The sequence below is a fragment of the Medicago sativa genome, chromosome 8 (genome assembly GCF_051527215.1).
Source record: "Medicago sativa cultivar Bolivia chromosome 8, Bolivia_mono, whole genome shotgun sequence".
Lineage (NCBI taxonomy): Eukaryota > Viridiplantae > Streptophyta > Magnoliopsida > Fabales > Fabaceae > Medicago > Medicago sativa.
Window position 1 is genome coordinate 75414159 of NC_140756.1, and position 18773 is coordinate 75432931.

Here is an 18773-nt window from a genome sequence, read left to right on the forward strand (position 1 = left end):
GGTTTGTTTTGAGACGTAGCATCTATTTTTAGAATATTTCTGATGTATTCGCGCGTTTTACCGCTTAATAGAAATAGGGTGTTACAGCAAGCAATGCTGCCAAACGTGGAGTTTAGGCTTTGGATCATATTGGGCCTAAGTTAATGGGCCAAAGATCTTTTGGGTCGGTCCAGAACAATTTGAGTGTATCATAGAATTTGCCCATATTATTTGTGTTTAACATCTGCAAAAAATTGTTCAAAAACTTAAGAGTTTAAACATAATTATACAAATTTGAATTTACTAAGGACTAAAACTGAGTGCAGTTTTTCATGTGGACTAAAAAAACTATTAAAATTAAGCAAAGACTAAAATTAGAAAATCCTAATTTTATAAGATCAAAAACATATTTAACTCATAAATCAACTTGTGATTTTTTTTTAAAACTTAACCTTGAGGAGAACCAAGCTATGTAAATTTACATATACATAGGAAAATGCTATTTCTCTGGAAAAATAGTATCAAGAATTTTTCAAGACACTTCTCTTTGAATTGTGGCAAATAATGCATTGTGATTGACTGCTCTTTATTCTTGAAAAATTCTTAATGTTATTTTTCTAAAGATATAACATTGCTCACTTACATATTACTGCCTCTATTCCACTTACCAACTTGTGCGCACAGGCTTCGTGTGAGCATTTTCCTTTTCCAATTATATATATAACAACCTTTTTGTTTTTTTTGAAGGATATAACAACTTAACAAGCAAGTATAGCCATTACGTCACTCAACACCTTGGTATGTATAATGGTATGAACCACTTTCCCACAACAATACTAACAATACACATGGCCATTTCAAATGAGTAATATTTATGGATTTTAAATGGTAAATTTTTCCTTAATTTTAAGACAGAAGAATACACTATATGTATCGAGAAGAAGCACGTCAACATCAATAGTACCAGTTATAATTGGCTCATCTAGTCATCTTCAAACTTTTCAGACAAATGAAAACATAATTCTCTTCCATTTTTCTTCTTTTTTATATAGTGTAGCTAAATAAATTATTTAGACTAAATCTCAACTGGCCCACATCTAAATGCAAGTTTTCATTTCGATTTTATATGCTAATGTAATAATGTTTTTGCAGACATTAAGCTATTTGGATTTATCTCAAATTCAATGCATTATACACAACTGGAATACATATTTTTATTGAAAACATTTAAAAGAGAAATACTTGATAAATAAATTGCAAGAGATTATACTAGCATTGAGTGCTGAATCTAGATTCCCTTGATCAATATTCATATGATAGGTGGTTCCTCGGGTAGAGAAGCGTCTCATATGGTGTATGTTCGACTAATACTTGAAAATTGTTCAAAACTCCAGCAATAATTGATGGTGCTCACCATAAGTAGAAGCTCATTGAATTGCTATTCTTAACAACGTTGAAGTTTTGAACAATTTTCAATCAACAATCGAAGAATACATACGACACTGTCCCTCCCTAATCCAAATCTATTTATAAAGATCTGGATTCGACAACCGTGGTGTGGGTATGGCAAGCAAAGGTGTCTTCTTTTTTAGAATAATACCATATTTCTCTGATACATCCAACTTTTCTCCTTGAGGTATTGTCCAATCAAACGAGTGCACAAGGGTGGCTATAAAGTACAAAACATTCCTCTCAGCCATTGCTATTCCAGCACATATCCTTCTTCCAGAACCAAAGGGGAAATAATTGAAGTCATTCCCTTTATAATCCCATTTACCATCCAAGAACCTTGTCGGATCAAATTCTAGTGGTTTCTCCCAAATGGAAGGGTCTCTATGAATAGCCCAAACGTTCACAAACACACAAGATCCCTTTGGAATTGTGTAGCCTCCTACATTGGTGGTTTCACTTGGGCAATGAGGCATTAGAAGTGGAAGTGATGGGTGCAAACGAAGGGTTTCTTTCATTACTGCTTGCAAGTAGGGTAGCTTGTGAATATGAGACTCTTCTACTAAGTTATCTTTCCCAACCACTGCTTCCAATTCCTCTTGAACTTTCTTCATTATTTCTGGCTTGTTCATCATTTCTGCCATTGCAAACTCAACGGTATTGGAGGATGTGTCTGATCCACCAAGTACCATGTCCTGTTCATACAAACTCAATGGCATTAAGTTCTTTAACACGCGCCTTAGGGCACATGTTAGCATTTTTAAATAAATTTTAATTTGAATCAAAGTTAAACCAACCATATACCGCAAAAAAAAAAAGTAAGAAGATACTAAACATAAATGTTGAACAAAGGTAGCATACCAAGAGAAGAGCCTTCACATGGGTGCTTGTGAATGGTGTCTTAGAATCACCTTCCTCCTTCAAACTCAACAAAAACTGCAAAAAATCCTTACTTTCATTATCCTTTCCCTCTACATCCTTCTTAACTCGTTCACCAATCATCTTTTCAAATATTCCATCAAAACGAGGCACCAAAAGATTCATATCTTTCACAATACCCTGCAAATCGAACCGGGCCAACGCAGGAAAAAAATCCGACAAGTTCGGCTTCCCAATGAGCTGCACCATCTCCGCCGCTGTCTTCCTAAACTCCGCTCCTAAACTCTCCCTCTCTCCGTCCTCCATCGCCGCACCCCACATCATATTAGTTATCACGTTCAACACCGTCAAAAACACTTGCTCCCCAACACTCACCGTTGACCCGGCACGGTTGTGAATATACTCTACCATTTTCCGAACCTCACCGCGGCGAAGCTCGTAGACTGAATCAAGACTTTTGTTGCTAAGCATCTTCACCACGCAAACTTTCCTCAGCATCCGCCACTGTGGTCCGTACGGGCTCCATGATATATCCGAGCCACCGTACGTAGCTGCTTTTCCGGCGGCGGGGGGATCACGGTTGGCAAAAACGGTGTCGTAGTCTTTCAGAACTTCACGAGCTGTGGAAGGAGAAGTTAAGACGATGCCGAGTTTGCTACCAAGCCTGAGCTTGAAAATTGGGCCATGGGCTTGGGCTAGGCTGGTGAAGTATGCGTGGAGTTCTGGCTCAAGTGATAGAAGGTTACCAATGATAGGAAGGCCCGGCGGGCCTGGTGGTAGGTTTTGAGATTTTGATTTGAAGAAGTAGAGATATATGTACCAAATGATTGTGGAAATCGTTAAGAGAGGTATGAGTTGTGTTGTGTCATTGTACCAATCTTTCATGTTCATATTTTTGAACAAAGAAATAGTGAGTGCAATCATGATGGTGTTATTGCCTTATTTTGTGTTGTGTTTGAGAATTCGTGTTGAAGATATATATATTAAGGAGACGGCCAGCAATATTGGAATGGGAATAATGCAATAACAACAAGTGTACACACACATATGGATATTTTGCATGGAGTGGAGAGAAGATTCCCTCTGGTGAAATCAAGGATCCAAACCATTAAATACACTATCTCTCTTAATTTTAACATTTAATTGCTCATGTGTATTTATTATTCAATTGTTGAGATTACACTGTACCCTCCAGTCACTGAAGGGGATCCTTTCCCCATGGAGTGTGTATATAAAGTATCTTTTAAAATATGTATATGTGCGTCTAACTAATGGAATTGTGTTATTTAAACATCTATTATTTATATGATAACTTTTGTGATAATCAAAATTTTACAAAGAAAATGATATATTTATACAAAAATCAAAGCAATGGAGAGAAAGTAAAAACATAATGTGAATATGAAAAAAAAATTTGTCACAAAGATTGTTTGTAAATATCATTTCTCTAAATAATGTAATCAAATGAAAGCCGTGATATATGAGACTTCCTCTAGAATGTAAATATCATTTCTCAAAATAATGTAACCAAATAAAAGCCATGACATATGAGACTTTCCTCTAGAATGAAAGGACAACTTTAAACGGAATCAACCGTATATATAAATTAAACTTGTCAGCAAAGAGACAAATACGGAGTTATTCAGGAAGGGTTTTATTTCCTTTTGTGTATGTTGTTTGCTTTCAATGGGGAAACCTTTTGAATCTTTTTATCTTTGGCCACGTAAAAACCGGTGGATTTATCCCCTTTGCCTTGGTCGTCTTCATAATGTGGCTATTTTTTGTATTATTAATAATTATCAAGTGCTTCGGTTGCTTCAAAAAAAAATTCTTCGGCTGTGAACTCTTATCAACATTATATATAGACTAGTGGAAAGGTGGACACTACTATGCTCGTCTGTCCGTTTTTTTTTTACCGTGTTAATGTGTGTATATTTTATATGTTTGTTTGTATAATTTTTATTACAATTTTTAAATTTTTAAATATTAATGAAAATTATTCATACATCGATTTATCTAGAAATTATTGTCAAAGTATATAACGAAATTATTTATCAACTCGACATATTTTGGTTTGTTTGTACGTAAAATAAAAATAAAATAACGATCATTTTCTTATTGATTATATTTATAGTGACATATATTTGATCTAGTTTGTTACACTTTTTTAAGGATAAAGGATAAAAGACTGACATATACTCATATCGTGTTTGTTACACGATATATTTTGTGTGGTAACAAAAAAAGTTGTGTTTGTTATAATTTTTTTTTTAATAAATGATAAGGAAAAAAATTTGACATATAAAATTTGTTGCATTTTGTTTTAATATTTAAATATACTCTTATCTATTTGTTATATGTGTTATTTGCATTAAAAATTGAGGGTAATTTTGAAAGGAGAAAAAGGCAGCCTAAACGAACCGAAATGAACTATATTCTTTATATATAGTATAGATATACAAGGGGTACTAGTGCTATGTGAGATGGGCGGCGGTTGTCCCATTTTGATTCTACTTTCGTTCATGGGAAATGAACACCTTAAACTCCGATAGTAATGACAACAAATTTCATTAGACATCGAATTCATACAGAGATGCATGAAATCATGTATCAAATCTCTAAAAAACTTGACGACATTGAAAAACCTATAGTTTTTTTGTTTTGAGGAAATTGAAAAACCTATAGTTCAAAATGGGTTTCAACAAGCTAAGGAGTAAAACATCTCTAAGAGCTTAGACACAACTTCAAGTTACAGATCTCCATTGACATTTTTGTGATTATGAAATAGTACGAGGCAAACTAACACCTCTTAGATAATCGACTAATAAAAGGTTCAAAGTAGAGAAAACAAAATCAACTTACATACAATCAAACGACAGGGAAGAATGCCTTTTGTTAGGTAATAGGTATGCATACCGGTTTGTTTGAAGATAGCAAGGGTGATGCGAACGGGGGCAGACCTAGACTTGCAATATCACTGTGGCAAAAAAAAATTCTGTCGAATAATTAAATTATATTAAATTTAATAAATTTTAGTAACCAACCTAAAACTAAAATCAATTTCAATTTAAGTACTGCTATCACTCTCATTATCTTGATTCAATTTCAATTTTCTAATTCAATTACTCTCACTACTATTATCAATTTCAATATAGTAATTTCAAAACTGACCTGAAAGAGGAGAGGAGATGAAATGGGCTGATAGATGAGAGGAGAGAGGAGGAGAGAGAGAGAGAGAGTAACGAGTTCATGGTTGGTTGGTGGTATTGATGTGAGAAATCAGAAGGAAAACAGGTGGTGCGGTTAGAAAAGAAGAAAGAAAGGAAACGTGGGCCTGATAGAAATCAGAAAAGGAAAGTGATGGGCTGGGCTGGGCTGGGTTCTAAAAGAAATTAAAAACAATTGGACCTGAGCTGGTGTGGCTATTGCCACACCCTGCCCTGCTCCCCTGGATGCGAACAAAAAAAATTGAGGTCAAAATTACTTTCAATGTACATATTACATTAAACAAATGATAATATTACTGTCATTGTGATGCGTACTTTCTTTTTTCTTTTTTTCTTTTTTATAAAGTGGTGGTTCAAGTGGCTAGACTCATCAAGCATATTGGGTTAGAAGTGTTGTGGCCTGTTATCCCTCCATTGTCAGCAGCCGGAGGTGTTTGCTGCTCTGTGAAAACAGCCTAACGCAATGCCCTCCATTCTAGAACCAAGAAGACTCAAGCCTTCGCCTATGTCCCATTGGCCAACTCTCAACTTGGAGTGGGCAGGCCAGCATAGTGCAGCCACCAACCCAACCTGGCAAATCTTAAGCCATGTTCCAAAACCTTGATGCTTACTTTCGATCACTAGTATGGTTTTTGTCTAGTCCGAAAATATACTTCTATATTTTTTTCCTTCCAGAAATGTGTGCATGAACAAATTTGTTTTCACAATTGAGTGTTACGAAAACAACTGTGCGATAGTTGGATAACTCTCATAAAGCTGCAAAAAGAGAATTGATAAACATCAAACCATGGAGAGCTAGCCACATGAGGCAGCATGATTTTGAAAAAGGAAGTGATGATAATGGATAGGAATTAGGAGGAGGATGGAAACTACTCTATTCCATGTAGACAAAAATAGCGTCATTCTGTTTTTATTGAAATCACCTTTTTTTTTAGGGGTGAAATCACCCTTTTAAACAATAGACTTAAACCGGGGAATAAAATTTAGGGAAATGTTAACGAGTACCTCTGAGGCACTATTTAAGCACAAGAAGTGGTAAGAGCTCCTAAGGCACTCTTTAAGCACAAAAAGTAGTAAGATTTTATGAAAGTTTATGCATTTATTGTATTGAAAATTGAAGTCTTTAATTTTTTTTTAAATAATTTCTTTATTAGGAATGCTTAGAAAGTGCTCTGGAGGCACTCGTTAACAAGACCCTAAAATTTATTTGTGAACCAGAGCATTAAAATCTTCTCCAAATCCAGCCTAACATTCTTGTCTCCTCAAACAGATAAAACAATATAAAAATCTATCTGCAAATGAACGTATTTTGTAATATCTCTCTATTTGAGGAACATAAATGAATTTCCGTCATAACATGGCATGGAGAAAATAACTAGCAAGTGGGTGGACAATACCACAATAACAAATAACTGAATGTTCAAATCCCAAACAGACAATGTCACTTGCACTAAACCTAGTAAACAGTTTAATGTAAAGAACGAAATGTTACACAAAAAAGGGGCAGCAACAAAATGTTAGTCAACATGTAGTTTACAAGTTTATTTGCATTTCGTTCATATGAATTTCCTTATAAACGACTTCTTAGTATAACTTATTTGCCACCTAAAGGACCAAGCCTACGTAAGCAATCTGCAAAATTGTTAACAAAACCAGCACACTTCAAAGGGTCCTTGATATGTTCCTTGTAACATGTTAACGAAGCAAGCCTCTCAGCCGTGCAACGCTCAGGCTTTGGGTCTGGAAGCTTATACTCTTTCTCATGGAGGTCCTTTGCCTTATGGGTTACTTCCTGCAACATTTGCTTCTCTTGCTTCTGCAATCTTTCCAAAACCTTCTCACTTTCCTGAAGCACAGTTCGAATGCCTTCTAACTCGGACTGGGAAGGGTGTGCAGGCAATGTTGCAGGTACATACAGAGCAGGCTGCACTGGCCACACTGGAGCAGGTGCAATCTCAGGTTCTTCAGCTACATTAGGTTGGGGCTTTTCAATCTCTCTTGCCACCTTACGTTTAACCCTTCTGGGTTTCTTCTTCACCACAGGATCATCAACAAGCTTATTAACAAGGTCATTGCTAATTTGAATTGTAAACTCACCCATAATGCTAGAAAGATATCAATATGCTAGCTCCTGCACAATTTACCAGAAATAAGTGCTAATGCTAGAAAAGGATTGGTACTAGACAGTAGAAAATATTATAATTAAAATAGGGGTTTGTTATATTTATATTTTCAAGATATTACAATTAATTCTGTGTGGCTTTTTGTTTATTTATGAGTAGCATTTTATGTCAGATTTATGCCAATTAAGTGTTCAAGTGCCTGTAAGGCCCAAGTACTCTTCGATGAGCTAGGGTTAATAGCAAAAGTCAGGCAAAACATTTTGGGAGTTGTTTTCTTGCAATTAGATTTCAGGTGAATAGTGTCAAGGATGTTGTAGTTAATAATTGTAGTTTAGTAGACACGTATGCTACAGGTCATGTAAGTTGAAAGGTCTTGGCATGGAAATAAAAGCTAAAACTAAATCTTTGTGCGGCAGATCTTTACTTGACTATTGAAGCCAGAATCATCAAGAGAATCATCCTCTTTCCTCGTTTTTACACGGGAACAAGCCATTGACTGTGTTTGATTCTTTCTTCTTTCAAACCTTATCTGGATTCTAGACTCTGTTTTACATAAAAGGTACATATTGATCTTACATTCTGTAAATTAGTAACTAATTCCTCCATTAAGTTCCCAAGTAAAGAGGAGAAAATGGAAAGTGGATAGCCATTAACTTCTATTTCACATGCTGAAAGAATCTATAATGGAAAGTAACAAAATCTTGCCACTATTTTAACAGAGCCACCCTGGAAAGGGGAAGCCATTTTGCAGAGCGACCAACCACTTCAGGTCCATAAGTTTCTTTCAGTCCTCACAAAGTACTTAAAAGAGGTGTTTGATAAAGTAGAAACTGGGTCTTACTGGCTGAGTTGAAGCATAAAATTGAACTAGCTCTAAAATTGTATTTCTGGAAAAGCAAAATCAATAAAACAAGGCACAAGAAGTGCAACAGTACAATTAGCTTAACCAAAGAGAGTCAAATAACATATTACAGAACAATTAAAACTGCAGAAAACCAGACATTTAGCAAGACTAGGAAAACCATAAAAAATCAATCCTAGTCAAAACCACCTCTCCTGCAGATTAAACGAAGCACCAGTACCCATGATGCTTACTCCCTTACTTCATCACACCATCAATTCACCACTAATTCAGCACGTGGTCCACCCGTATTTCATCCTATATAACACCACAAACATATGCTTTATGAAATTCTTGTCCCAACCAACTCGCGAGACAACTCACCCTCACATGAAAAAGCACAATTTCTCACTATAATTTCTGCTCCAGCCTTTCCAAGCCTGAGCATACTCCCTCATAATCTTGAACATCTCCCATTTTCCTAATTTATGATAGCACTCTTCACAACAATCATTATCTTTGGGAATCCAAGACTTCATTAAAACCAGTTAACCCAGCACAAACACAACACAACAAGAGCCTCAACTATGAACAAAAGCAAAAGCAGCATACTACGTCTGCAATTATTGTAACATCAGAAACAGCACATTGAATGATCAAAAGCAAGGCCTCGTTCAATTGTATAAACAAATATTCACTAAAAGCAGTTCAGCTTCATCCAACCCACCCCCCACCCAAACAATTTGGCGCCTTATGTGCTTGGAGAGCTTAGGAAGTGGAGTTGCAGACCCATTGCAGGTTTTCAAGTAACATATCCAGCAACAACCCACCTTCTGCAGACGGTAAACAACCCAGTTCTGCACCTAATACTTACACTCGCTGCGTCAATTATACTTCAAACCTGTCCCGCTGTAATCAGCACAGACAACCTCCACGGAAATAACCTTCTGGCATTCAATAACCTTCCAAACTCCAGTAATTTATATAAATCAAGCCATACCAACACATGCAGTGGGATTTGGCTCGCACTGGGAGAAGGCATATTGGAATCCTTCTGTTTTAAAGTTCAGCTAATTCCAAGTCAGCATCTTGGCGTCTAACACTAAGTTTTTCACCTTACAATTTTTATTTTAAAATACCCTCCTACTCCTCGCTTTCCATATCGACCAAACACACACATACCACATTAACACAAATCTTTGTTGGTGTGCCCCGTCCCACCCCACCTCACAAAAACCAGCAAATTGATAGAAATGTTCCTGTTGAACGGAGTGCATAACAGCACAAATCCCCGTCCATCACCATAATAGTCCTCTCCATACTCCCAAAAAAATAGGACATTCAAAGAACAAATGTCTCGCCGATTCTACCACTTCGCAACCACCAATGCACCTAACCGTGTCACCACCTATAACACCTCTTTTCAATAGGTTATCCTTGAACTAGCTCTAAAATGTGTATACTTTGCCTACAATTTTGTTTGAGATCACTAAAAACACTAACCATTGTTTTTTATCTGTTAATTTTCTCATTCTAATTTTGACATTATTATAATAGTAAAATGAGACAATAGGTGTGATAAACTCGGAAACTTCCGTTTACTTTGAGAAAATGTTCCCCATTTCTTTTTCCTGTACTGTCCATTTAATTACGAAACTTCCACTTTGTTTTCAATCTGTTTTCTGTTTTCAGGGATTGTATAGGAAACACCGAAAACGGAATAGGAAATGAAAACAAATAACATTTCTTAATAAACCAACAATTTAGTCCCTAAACTATCACTCTCTCTCCAATTTAGTCTCTAAACTATATAAATTCAATAAGTTGCAGTCTCTAAAGTATATAAATCTATCAATTTAGTCTTTCTTATTAAGATGTTATGGAATAAATTGTCGGTTTTTCATATGATTTAAGCACTGAATTGACAGATTTCATTTACTTTAGGTAATACTTATTATATTTATTTAGTTTGAGGATTAAATTGGAAAAGAAAATGCTAGATTAGAGACTAAATTGATTGTTTATTCTTTGGAGTGGTTGAAGCAAAGCCAAGGAGCCCTTAGATCCAACTAAAAATTTGTAGCTTAAAACTAACTTCTGAACAAGATTCTTTTGAAGTGATAAACTAAACTGTAATAAGCTCAAATAAGTTTTGTGTGACTGTTTGGATTGAAATCCCCTAATCATAGTTTTTAACATTTGTTTCCCTGAAATCCCTTATGCTAGTTTAGTTTGCTTACACATAGGATAATCATATGATTAAGGACCTGTTTGGATTGACTTATTTGAGCGGATAAACTGACATAAGTTTTGTGTGCTATTTGGGAAAATTTCTGAAAACAGCTTATGACAATTTTCATAAGCTCTCAAATAAGCTATTTATCCAAACAAGCCCTAAATCTTGAAATTGCCAGAACAGAATGTAATTCACACTTAACCCACACGAATAATGTTAACCCCTATAGTTGCTAAACCTAATTAAGCAATCACACATGAGAAATCTAGTGCAACGCACATTAGCAGTTAGGATTATGAAAAATCTAGCATTGAACAATACGATACATTCTCAAAAGCACATATTGTAAAAGTTTAAATGAATTAATCGCGGTGGAGTCGTATTCTCGCGCGCGCTACAGGATCGTACATGGAGAAGGGAAGTAAAAAAGAAGAAAGGAAAACCTGGATTGATGGATTGATAGCTTCCTACGGCGCCCAACTCCGCCTGCGTTGAGATCACTGCGACTCCAACTTCTATCTCATACAATACAAGGGCAAAGCGACTGCATTTTGTTATTTTGATTCAATTCAGCTTCTGAGATTTGTTGTTTTAGGGTTTTCAATTTTATTTTATTTTTTTAGGGGAAATTTTAATTAATTGTTATCAATCCTATTTTTGAGTATTATTAAATTAAGTGCATAAATTAAATGGATGGGTAAGATTGAAATTTATAGATGATATTAATGTATTGATTTTTTTTTAATCCACTTGTGTTTGTGTTAGTATAGTGGTATTAGCTTGAGACGTGTTTCTTTAAGCGTTTTAGATTTGATTATCTCGTTGTCAATTTTGAAGAACTAGTTTTGCTTCGTCTATAAATGAGACTCAACAAGTAGACAGTGGGGTTGAATTATCTGTATTAGTCGATCATTTTATCGGATACCGAATTTTTAAAAAAAATGTTCGATTTTTTCAATCACACCTAAAAAGAATATTGGTTACATCTAAATTTAATAAAAATTAAAGATTGACTCGGAAAGTCTTTCATTAATACACTATTAGATACATTAGTGAATTTATGCATTTTTAGGCGTGAATTTTTATTTTTCTTCTTCTTTTGTTTGTGTAAATCGAATGTGAACCTAAGTTTGCATACACGTCGTTTAAAGTTATAATTTTAAATTTTACAAGAACTGCATTAACGTATGTATGTACATGCTATTAATGTTTTCATACGTTTAGAAACTCAAATTTTATGTAAACTGACTTTGCGTAAGTGTATGTGGACTAAGGTTGCGTATGATCACATGAACATTTTAAATTCCAGATTTGAGGACATCAAAATATTGGTTTAAAGTCGAGCATCAACTTTCAAGATGCAAGTAAGGGATGAGGAAGGGTACTTGCAAGCAGTTTGACGCTAAAGTCAGTATGAGAACAAATAGTGAGATGTAAAAATGGATAGGTACTATGTACCTTAGGTGTGGTCTGAGGACCTATTTAAGTTACTAATAGTATATTTTTATACTTTAAATTTAAATTAAAAATATAATAATGTTGGACGAAGAAAGTGTACAATGACACATTAATCAGGACATCTATTTTTTTAGACTGATTTGCTATCAAAAGTTTTAACATTACTGAATTATGATCTCTTATTAAGTTATAAGATATCTTAACTATCTCATCCAAACACTTTTTCATTAGGACGATTTGTCTATATTAAAATATGACGTGTTTTAAAGCAAATATGCATGATGATTTATTATCACCAAATCAGCAATGCTACTACAGAATGCTACTCATAAGGGTGGTCGGTAAATTCATAAATATTATTTTATTATGTATATTAAGACATTATTTGGTTTGCCACATGTTAAAGTTGGTGACCACTTCTGATTTGCAATATCCACCAACGTGTACCGCAAGAAATTCATGGCGACATATATACAAATCTAATAAATATATTATACATGTAACATAGCCAACAGCCACAATTATTATTCTTAGAGGTAAAGGACAAGTAGCAAATGTTAAGCCAACTCAAGAGAAGATACGAGAAGACACCAATAAATAACCATACTTGTAGTGCACAACACTTCAGTAGAAGAGAAGTCAGAAGTACAATCCTTATAGGCTTTATTAGGCCACAGGTTGGGTTTAGTTTGCTATCTAATCGTGTTGTTTTCTTCTTGGAGTGTTATCATATGCATTATTGAGCATCACTAATTAATGTGGACATATTTGCTCCTTTAATCTATCATGATTAAGAAAGTTACTTGAATCGCAATTCGTTGTTTACTGAGTGGAGACACTGCCTTAAAAGAAGTTTATGTCAATTGCCAAAAAAATGATGATAAGTGAATAAATAAAAGTAGTGTGTTAAACCTTAACAAGTGTCATTTTTTATTAAAAAAATAAATAACAAAAGTGTTCTTTCTTTAAAGTTAATTTGTGCCAACATTCAAGACTGCCACTGAGCTATGTCTCATTGATAGTTAACCCTTTTCATCATACGATTAAGCTGAGAAAAGGAATTAATATCTAAGTTGTGGGTCCTGGACTAAAACAATATGTTTGTTATAAGTTTACCAAATTTTATTCCCGGTATAAAACATTTCTGGGAATAGAAAATTTTTCCCAAAGAAAAGGGTGGGAATAAAGTTCCCATGTAGATGAGAATAATTTCATATGTAATTACCTATTATAATCCCTATTTTTATGGTTCCCGGAAATATTATAATATTAAACAAACATCTTTTTTCTATATACCTTAGAATAAAATTCTCATCTTTATGTTCCAAGAAATGTTATTCCTAGGAATAAATTTGGTAAACTTGAATCAAACACACAGATTATAGGAAAAGTAATGGATACAAATGATAAAGATAAGTAAAATACTTGAGTGTGTCAAAAATAATTATTACAATTAGTATTAATAGAACTCTAATTGTGCCACGTTCATGACCCACACACATTATCATGGCTAACAACACACAAATTAGTTGAGTTACAACCCAAAATCACTTGCTTCGACTGGTAGATTAATTGTTCGTTGTCCACATTCTCCATATCGCCCTATCATTAAGGGAGTGGATGTAGTAAACTTATATCTTGCCTAATCAGAAGAGTTGAGTCAAAATCCACTATTTCAGCTAACTGATATCATGTTCTCACATCCTAAGGGAGTAATCTTTCCTCAATTACACTCCCTGTTATAAAAAAGAGTGTATGTGTCATTAATACATATATCTTAGGAGAAGTGTGTGTGTGTCATTTAACAAAATGAAGCTTCTCTGACAGTAAAAAGTGTAGAAGGAGTGTGTATTTAAAAATAAGGATAGAGGGATTTAATGGTTTAAAATTAAAAACATGACATGACCCTCATGTTTTTTTTTTTTTTTTCAAAGTAAAACATCTAATATTTACTTTGACATTTCACATTTGTTTTATGACTAGCGCACATAGAAATAGAGCTATTGGAAGAAAGTGTATGAACTATACAGCATTTCAATGACTTTTGGTTTGATATTATTATTTTTATTTGGCTCTCTAGGAAGGAAAGGTTCACTTCACCTGTACATTCTTTAAAGAGTGGGGTGATGGTTGGGGTGGGGAGTTAAGGAATGGAGTGACAAAGAGGTTGATGGTTCTATCATCACCTACAACATAACTCTAAATACACTAACATACTAAATTTGTCATTCTAAAAACAGAGTTAAAACTCACTTAAATTTGAGCTCATGGTATTTTGTCACATGTACGTATTTGACCTCTCTAACCCTGATCTTTGAAGCCATTTTCCTTTACCGCCAGATGTAATTATTCGTATACTGATGTTTATGTTCCTTCATCCCTATAGTTTGCAATGTACTTGACTCTATCTCGTTGATACAGTAAACCCAAAATCATGAATACCAAAGAATTGACAGTCCAATAGCCAAGCACAATTATCCTCCCAAGAAGGAATAAAGCTCGTGTCATTTTTTGCCATACTCTGCTATACAGTAATGTCTGGTGTCCCATTCCCATAGTGCTTCTACCAATGATGTTTCATCCAACCATAGACTACTCATTAGAAAGACCTGTGACTGCAAATGCTATCTAGCAAAAGGGATAACCTTGAATTCTCCTCTGAAACCCTCATGAAACTTAACCTGTTCATTTCAACCTCTTTGTACCAACAAACAGAATGATAAATCTATAGAAAACCAGAAACTTTTTATTGAAAAGGGTTTCCATTGGTTAATAGCTTTTGAGACAAATCAAAATGAAAATCCAATATCCATTTCATAAAAAATTGGGATGAGTTCCTACAAAAAGTATAGATAACTGTTGACCTCGTGCGTATCAGGAAAAATAATGCATCCTAAGTTAGATTGGGATGTAAAGAGACCCAGAGCAGAAGAAAAATAATAAATCACCTTTCAATTCATCAACTAAAACCAGGCGGTAAATCAGGGTCTTCATCACTACAATCAGCTACAGGATTGTGCTCCGGGTCTTTTGAAAATCCAGGTGGTGGAATGTTATGATCATCTTCACCAGGTGTATCCTGAGACAGGTGGGAATCTTCCTTGCACTCTGCGGTGGATCCTTGCCTCTGAACCTGTGCCTTCCCTTTATCCCGATCGTCATGATTGTTATTATTCAGATGATTCGGTAAGAGAGTGAAACCAGGCGGCTCTTCAGGCTCATTTTCGTGCAAAGTATCATCATTCTCAGTAGCTGAAGCTGTTTCACCTTGACATTGAATTGACATTGCATCGGATGTTGATAACAGAACCTCGTCTTTCCCTTTGGGGTTTGCCAGTTTATCATAGACAGATTGCACCGTTTCCATGATTTCACCTTTCATGCCATCACTTGATCTAATTATTTGCCATAAACTATCGGATATGTGGCTCATTACATTCTCACTGAAAAAAAAAAAAAAAAAGCAAAATAAAATACAGTTCCCACATTAACATAAACTCAACTAACCGGCCCAACTACTTCAAAAGAGGGTACACACAGAGTCACAACATGGTTGAAAAATAAAATGCAATTTGAGTAAGAATATCAAGAGTACAAGTGTGTAAATGCAATTTACAGAGATACTAGGTGGGGGGAAAACTTACCCAACTTCTTCATATATTACATCGGAAAGCTGTCTAGGTTTCATATTTTCTGCTCCAGCACGATTGAGTGCTTCCGACTGTTTCACAATTGAGATAATATGTTGTCGCAACTCTTCCTGTAATGAATTGTCAGATTCAGAATTATAGTTGGTATTTTTTTTTTTTTAAATTAGAAAACTCCAAGCTCATAAACCAAATGGTCCATTACAGAAAGCCATAAAACTCAATAATAAATACCAATATTACTTCAAATATATCACAAGTAAGATTGAAAATATTATTATCATATTCATAGCCTAGTTAGACCGTTAGATTTAAATTACATAAAATAAAATATGAATTTGTAATATGATATAAATAGGGAATTTGGAGTGAAGCATACATTGTCCTTGAGTTTGCGAATGATCTTTAAACGAAGCCTGTCAAAGTCACCATCATCCTTGAGTTTAGTGATAACCTCTTCTTTGCTAACCACAACTTCTCCTTCTTTGCTGCTTCCCATCACTCGCATTTCTACTCTGTTGTAGCATAAACTGACCCGTCTTTCTACTTTCTTCTGCTCAACCTGTCAAACCCTCCTCCTTCTGCTACAAATACGAGAACTCCTGCACAATTTAACAGAAGTAGGTTAAATAATGCTGGAAAAAGATCGGTACTAAGATTATAATTCAAATAGGAATTTTTTATATTTAGTTTTTCAAGATATTCCAGTTAATTTTCACGGCTTTTGTTTACAGCTAGCACATCATGTCATATATATGACAGTTAATTGACTAAATACCCAACATAGTCCTAACTTTTGTCACTAACTAGAATCAATCCAATTCCTTGCTTTAGAGATATTTCAAAATGGTCCATTAGTACCGGTGTATCACTTAAAGTGGCACATCACCACTTTGACTGAAACTAACTGAGTGAAAATCTTGATCAACGTTTTGATTAGTCAGAGACTATTTTGGAATATTGATAAAATAGGTGACCAAGTTGATAAGATGCCCAATTTGAAGTACTCAATTAATAATTTACACACAGTTATTTGTTCAAGTGTCTAATTTGTAAGGCCCAACGTCTCTTGATGAGCAAGGGCTTAATGGTGAAAGTCAAACATTGTGTTCTGGGAGGTGTTTTCTTGCAGTTAGATTCAATTCCAGGTGAATAATGTCAAGGAAGCTATAGCTAATAATTGTAATTTGGAATTTCGTAGACATATAGGTTAGAGCCTTAGAGGTCATGTAATTTGAAAGGTCACAGGCTCTTATCCTGTACTATAGGAGCTAAAACTTAACCTTCGCAAGGCAGATCATTTACTTGGTTATTGAAGCCAAAATCATCCAAATGATCTTCTTTCCTGGTTTATACACAAGAACCAGCTATTGGCCATGTTTGGTTCTTTCTTTTTTCAAATGAAAAAACCTATCTCGACTCTTTGCTTAACATATTATCTGCACACTCAATGAATTGGCTACTAATTACTGCATTAAGTTCGCACACAAAGAGGAGTAAATTAAAATGCATGACATTCAGTTTTAATTTCACATGCCAGGAGAATCTCTAACTGAAACTAACAAAATTCTGCCATTGTTTCAACAAAGATGGCCCGGAAACTAACAAGATTATGCATGCAACTCATCACTTCAGGTCCAATAAGTTTCTCTTGGCCCTCACAAAATAATTAAAAGAGCTGTTTAATAAAAAGTAGAAACCGGGTCTGAATTAAAAGAGAGTACTTAAGTCAACCTAAAATTGAACCAGGCAACTAGCTCAGAGTTCAAAATTTTGGTTTGAAAGCACTTAAAACACTAACCATTGTGTGCTATATCTTGGTTTATGATTAATATGATTTGGTTTTCTTAATTTTGGTGTTAAAACACATTGAACAACATGATACATTATCAGTAGAGTTCTGTAAAAGCATAACTGAACAATCAAAGAAAAATAATGTGGCAGTGGCATCACACCAAAATTTCCAGGTCTACACAACAGAAGGATAATATTCCAGATTAAATACCATTAACATAGTCTTTTTCTCCCCAAAAGCAAAAATTCAACATGCTAATTTTCTAAACTTTTCCTTTGTACCTAAGTGAAATGAAAATTCATATAGATACACTATGCAATTCATATATGCAACCTCACGAACAACTTAATTTTTCTGTTGAAGTGGAATTGGATCATTCAAAGTTCAACAGAATATAAATGAAACAAACCCTAACAATTTGAAAATGGAAGATGAAAAAACGTACCGAATCGAACTATATGACGACGACGAATTTGGATTCGACGGTGACGAGGAATCGCGGCGGAGCAAGGCGGTGAGTGAAGCAATCACCTCCGCATACTCTCTCCCTTCCAAATAAAACTGTTTCGACTATTTCACCCAAATTAAAAAAAAAAAAAAGTAAATAATTTTGTATTAAAAACAAAAATTATATGTTTTTTCCCTAAAAAAACATTTTTTTTAGGGTAAAAAAGAAAAATTATATTTCGATTAAATATTTAATTAAAAAAATATGTAAAGTAGTAATAAATAGTTAAGAATATAATATAAAAAATAACGTATTGATTTTTTAAAACTAATTTTTAATTTGAGGCAAATTTTTTCTTCCTCAAAATCATTTATAATTTAGGACGGAGGGAGTGTGTTAATTTTTATCGTCTCCCCCTACACGTATCCCTCACCATATATATAAGAGGATCGAGAACAGAGAAAAAACTAACATGAAATTTTAACAAGCTTAGGGAAAGAGACCATACAAGGAGGAAAGCTATTAAGGAAGAGTAAATCCATATTATTCAAGCCAAAACTGAAACTTTAAAGCTAATATGCACAACAATTTCCCTCACCCTAAATATGGCTGAATTTGGCGAGCCATAGTTGGCAAAGTGTGATTTTAGATCAATCATGCAACATAAAGCTTTAGAGTCAATCACACCACA

At 34.5% G+C, this 18773-nt stretch overlaps 3 protein-coding genes and 1 pseudogene across 5 annotated transcripts; all 4 read right to left on the bottom strand.

Moving 5' to 3' along the window:
• Positions 1–1148: 1148 nt before the first annotated feature.
• On the bottom strand, positions 1149–3260 carry LOC146901533 (flavonoid 3'-monooxygenase CYP75B137-like). Its single transcript, XM_085732409.1, has 2 exons — positions 2290–3260; positions 1149–2123 (listed from the first exon to the last, which is right to left on the bottom strand). The coding sequence occupies exons 1-2, from the start codon at positions 3229–3231 to the stop codon at positions 1503–1505; spliced, it is 1563 nt and encodes a 520-aa protein (XP_085588535.1). The 5' UTR covers positions 3232–3260; the 3' UTR covers positions 1149–1502.
• A 2615-nt stretch (positions 3261–5875) lies between these two features.
• On the bottom strand, positions 5876–6145 carry LOC146901534 (signal recognition particle RNA; annotated as a pseudogene).
• A 765-nt stretch (positions 6146–6910) lies between these two features.
• Positions 6911–11263, bottom strand: LOC146901535 (copper ion binding protein). The gene is made up of 2 exons (XM_085732417.1): positions 11178–11263; positions 6911–7665 (listed from the first exon to the last, which is right to left on the bottom strand). Exon 2 carries the CDS (start codon positions 7633–7635, stop codon positions 7129–7131), a length of 507 nt encoding a protein of 168 aa, XP_085588543.1. The 5' UTR covers positions 7636–7665; positions 11178–11263; the 3' UTR covers positions 6911–7128.
• Positions 11264–13597: 2334 nt separating this feature from the next.
• On the bottom strand, positions 13598–18405 carry LOC146901536 (uncharacterized). 3 transcript variants are annotated; one of them, XM_085732416.1, is made up of 5 exons: positions 18080–18405; positions 16219–16441; positions 15837–15952; positions 15141–15635; positions 13598–13928 (listed from the first exon to the last, which is right to left on the bottom strand). In XM_085732416.1, the coding sequence occupies exons 2-4, from the start codon at positions 16345–16347 to the stop codon at positions 15152–15154; spliced, it is 729 nt and encodes a 242-aa protein (XP_085588542.1). In that variant the 5' UTR covers positions 16348–16441; positions 18080–18405; the 3' UTR covers positions 13598–13928; positions 15141–15151. The 3 variants fall into 3 exon arrangements, with proteins under 3 accessions (XP_085588542.1, XP_085588541.1, XP_085588540.1); XM_085732415.1 differs by lacking the exon at positions 13598–13928 and adding an exon at positions 14066–15029; XM_085732414.1 differs by lacking the exon at positions 13598–13928 and having other exon boundaries at positions 14066–15635.
• Between the last annotated feature and the right edge of the window lie 368 nt (positions 18406–18773).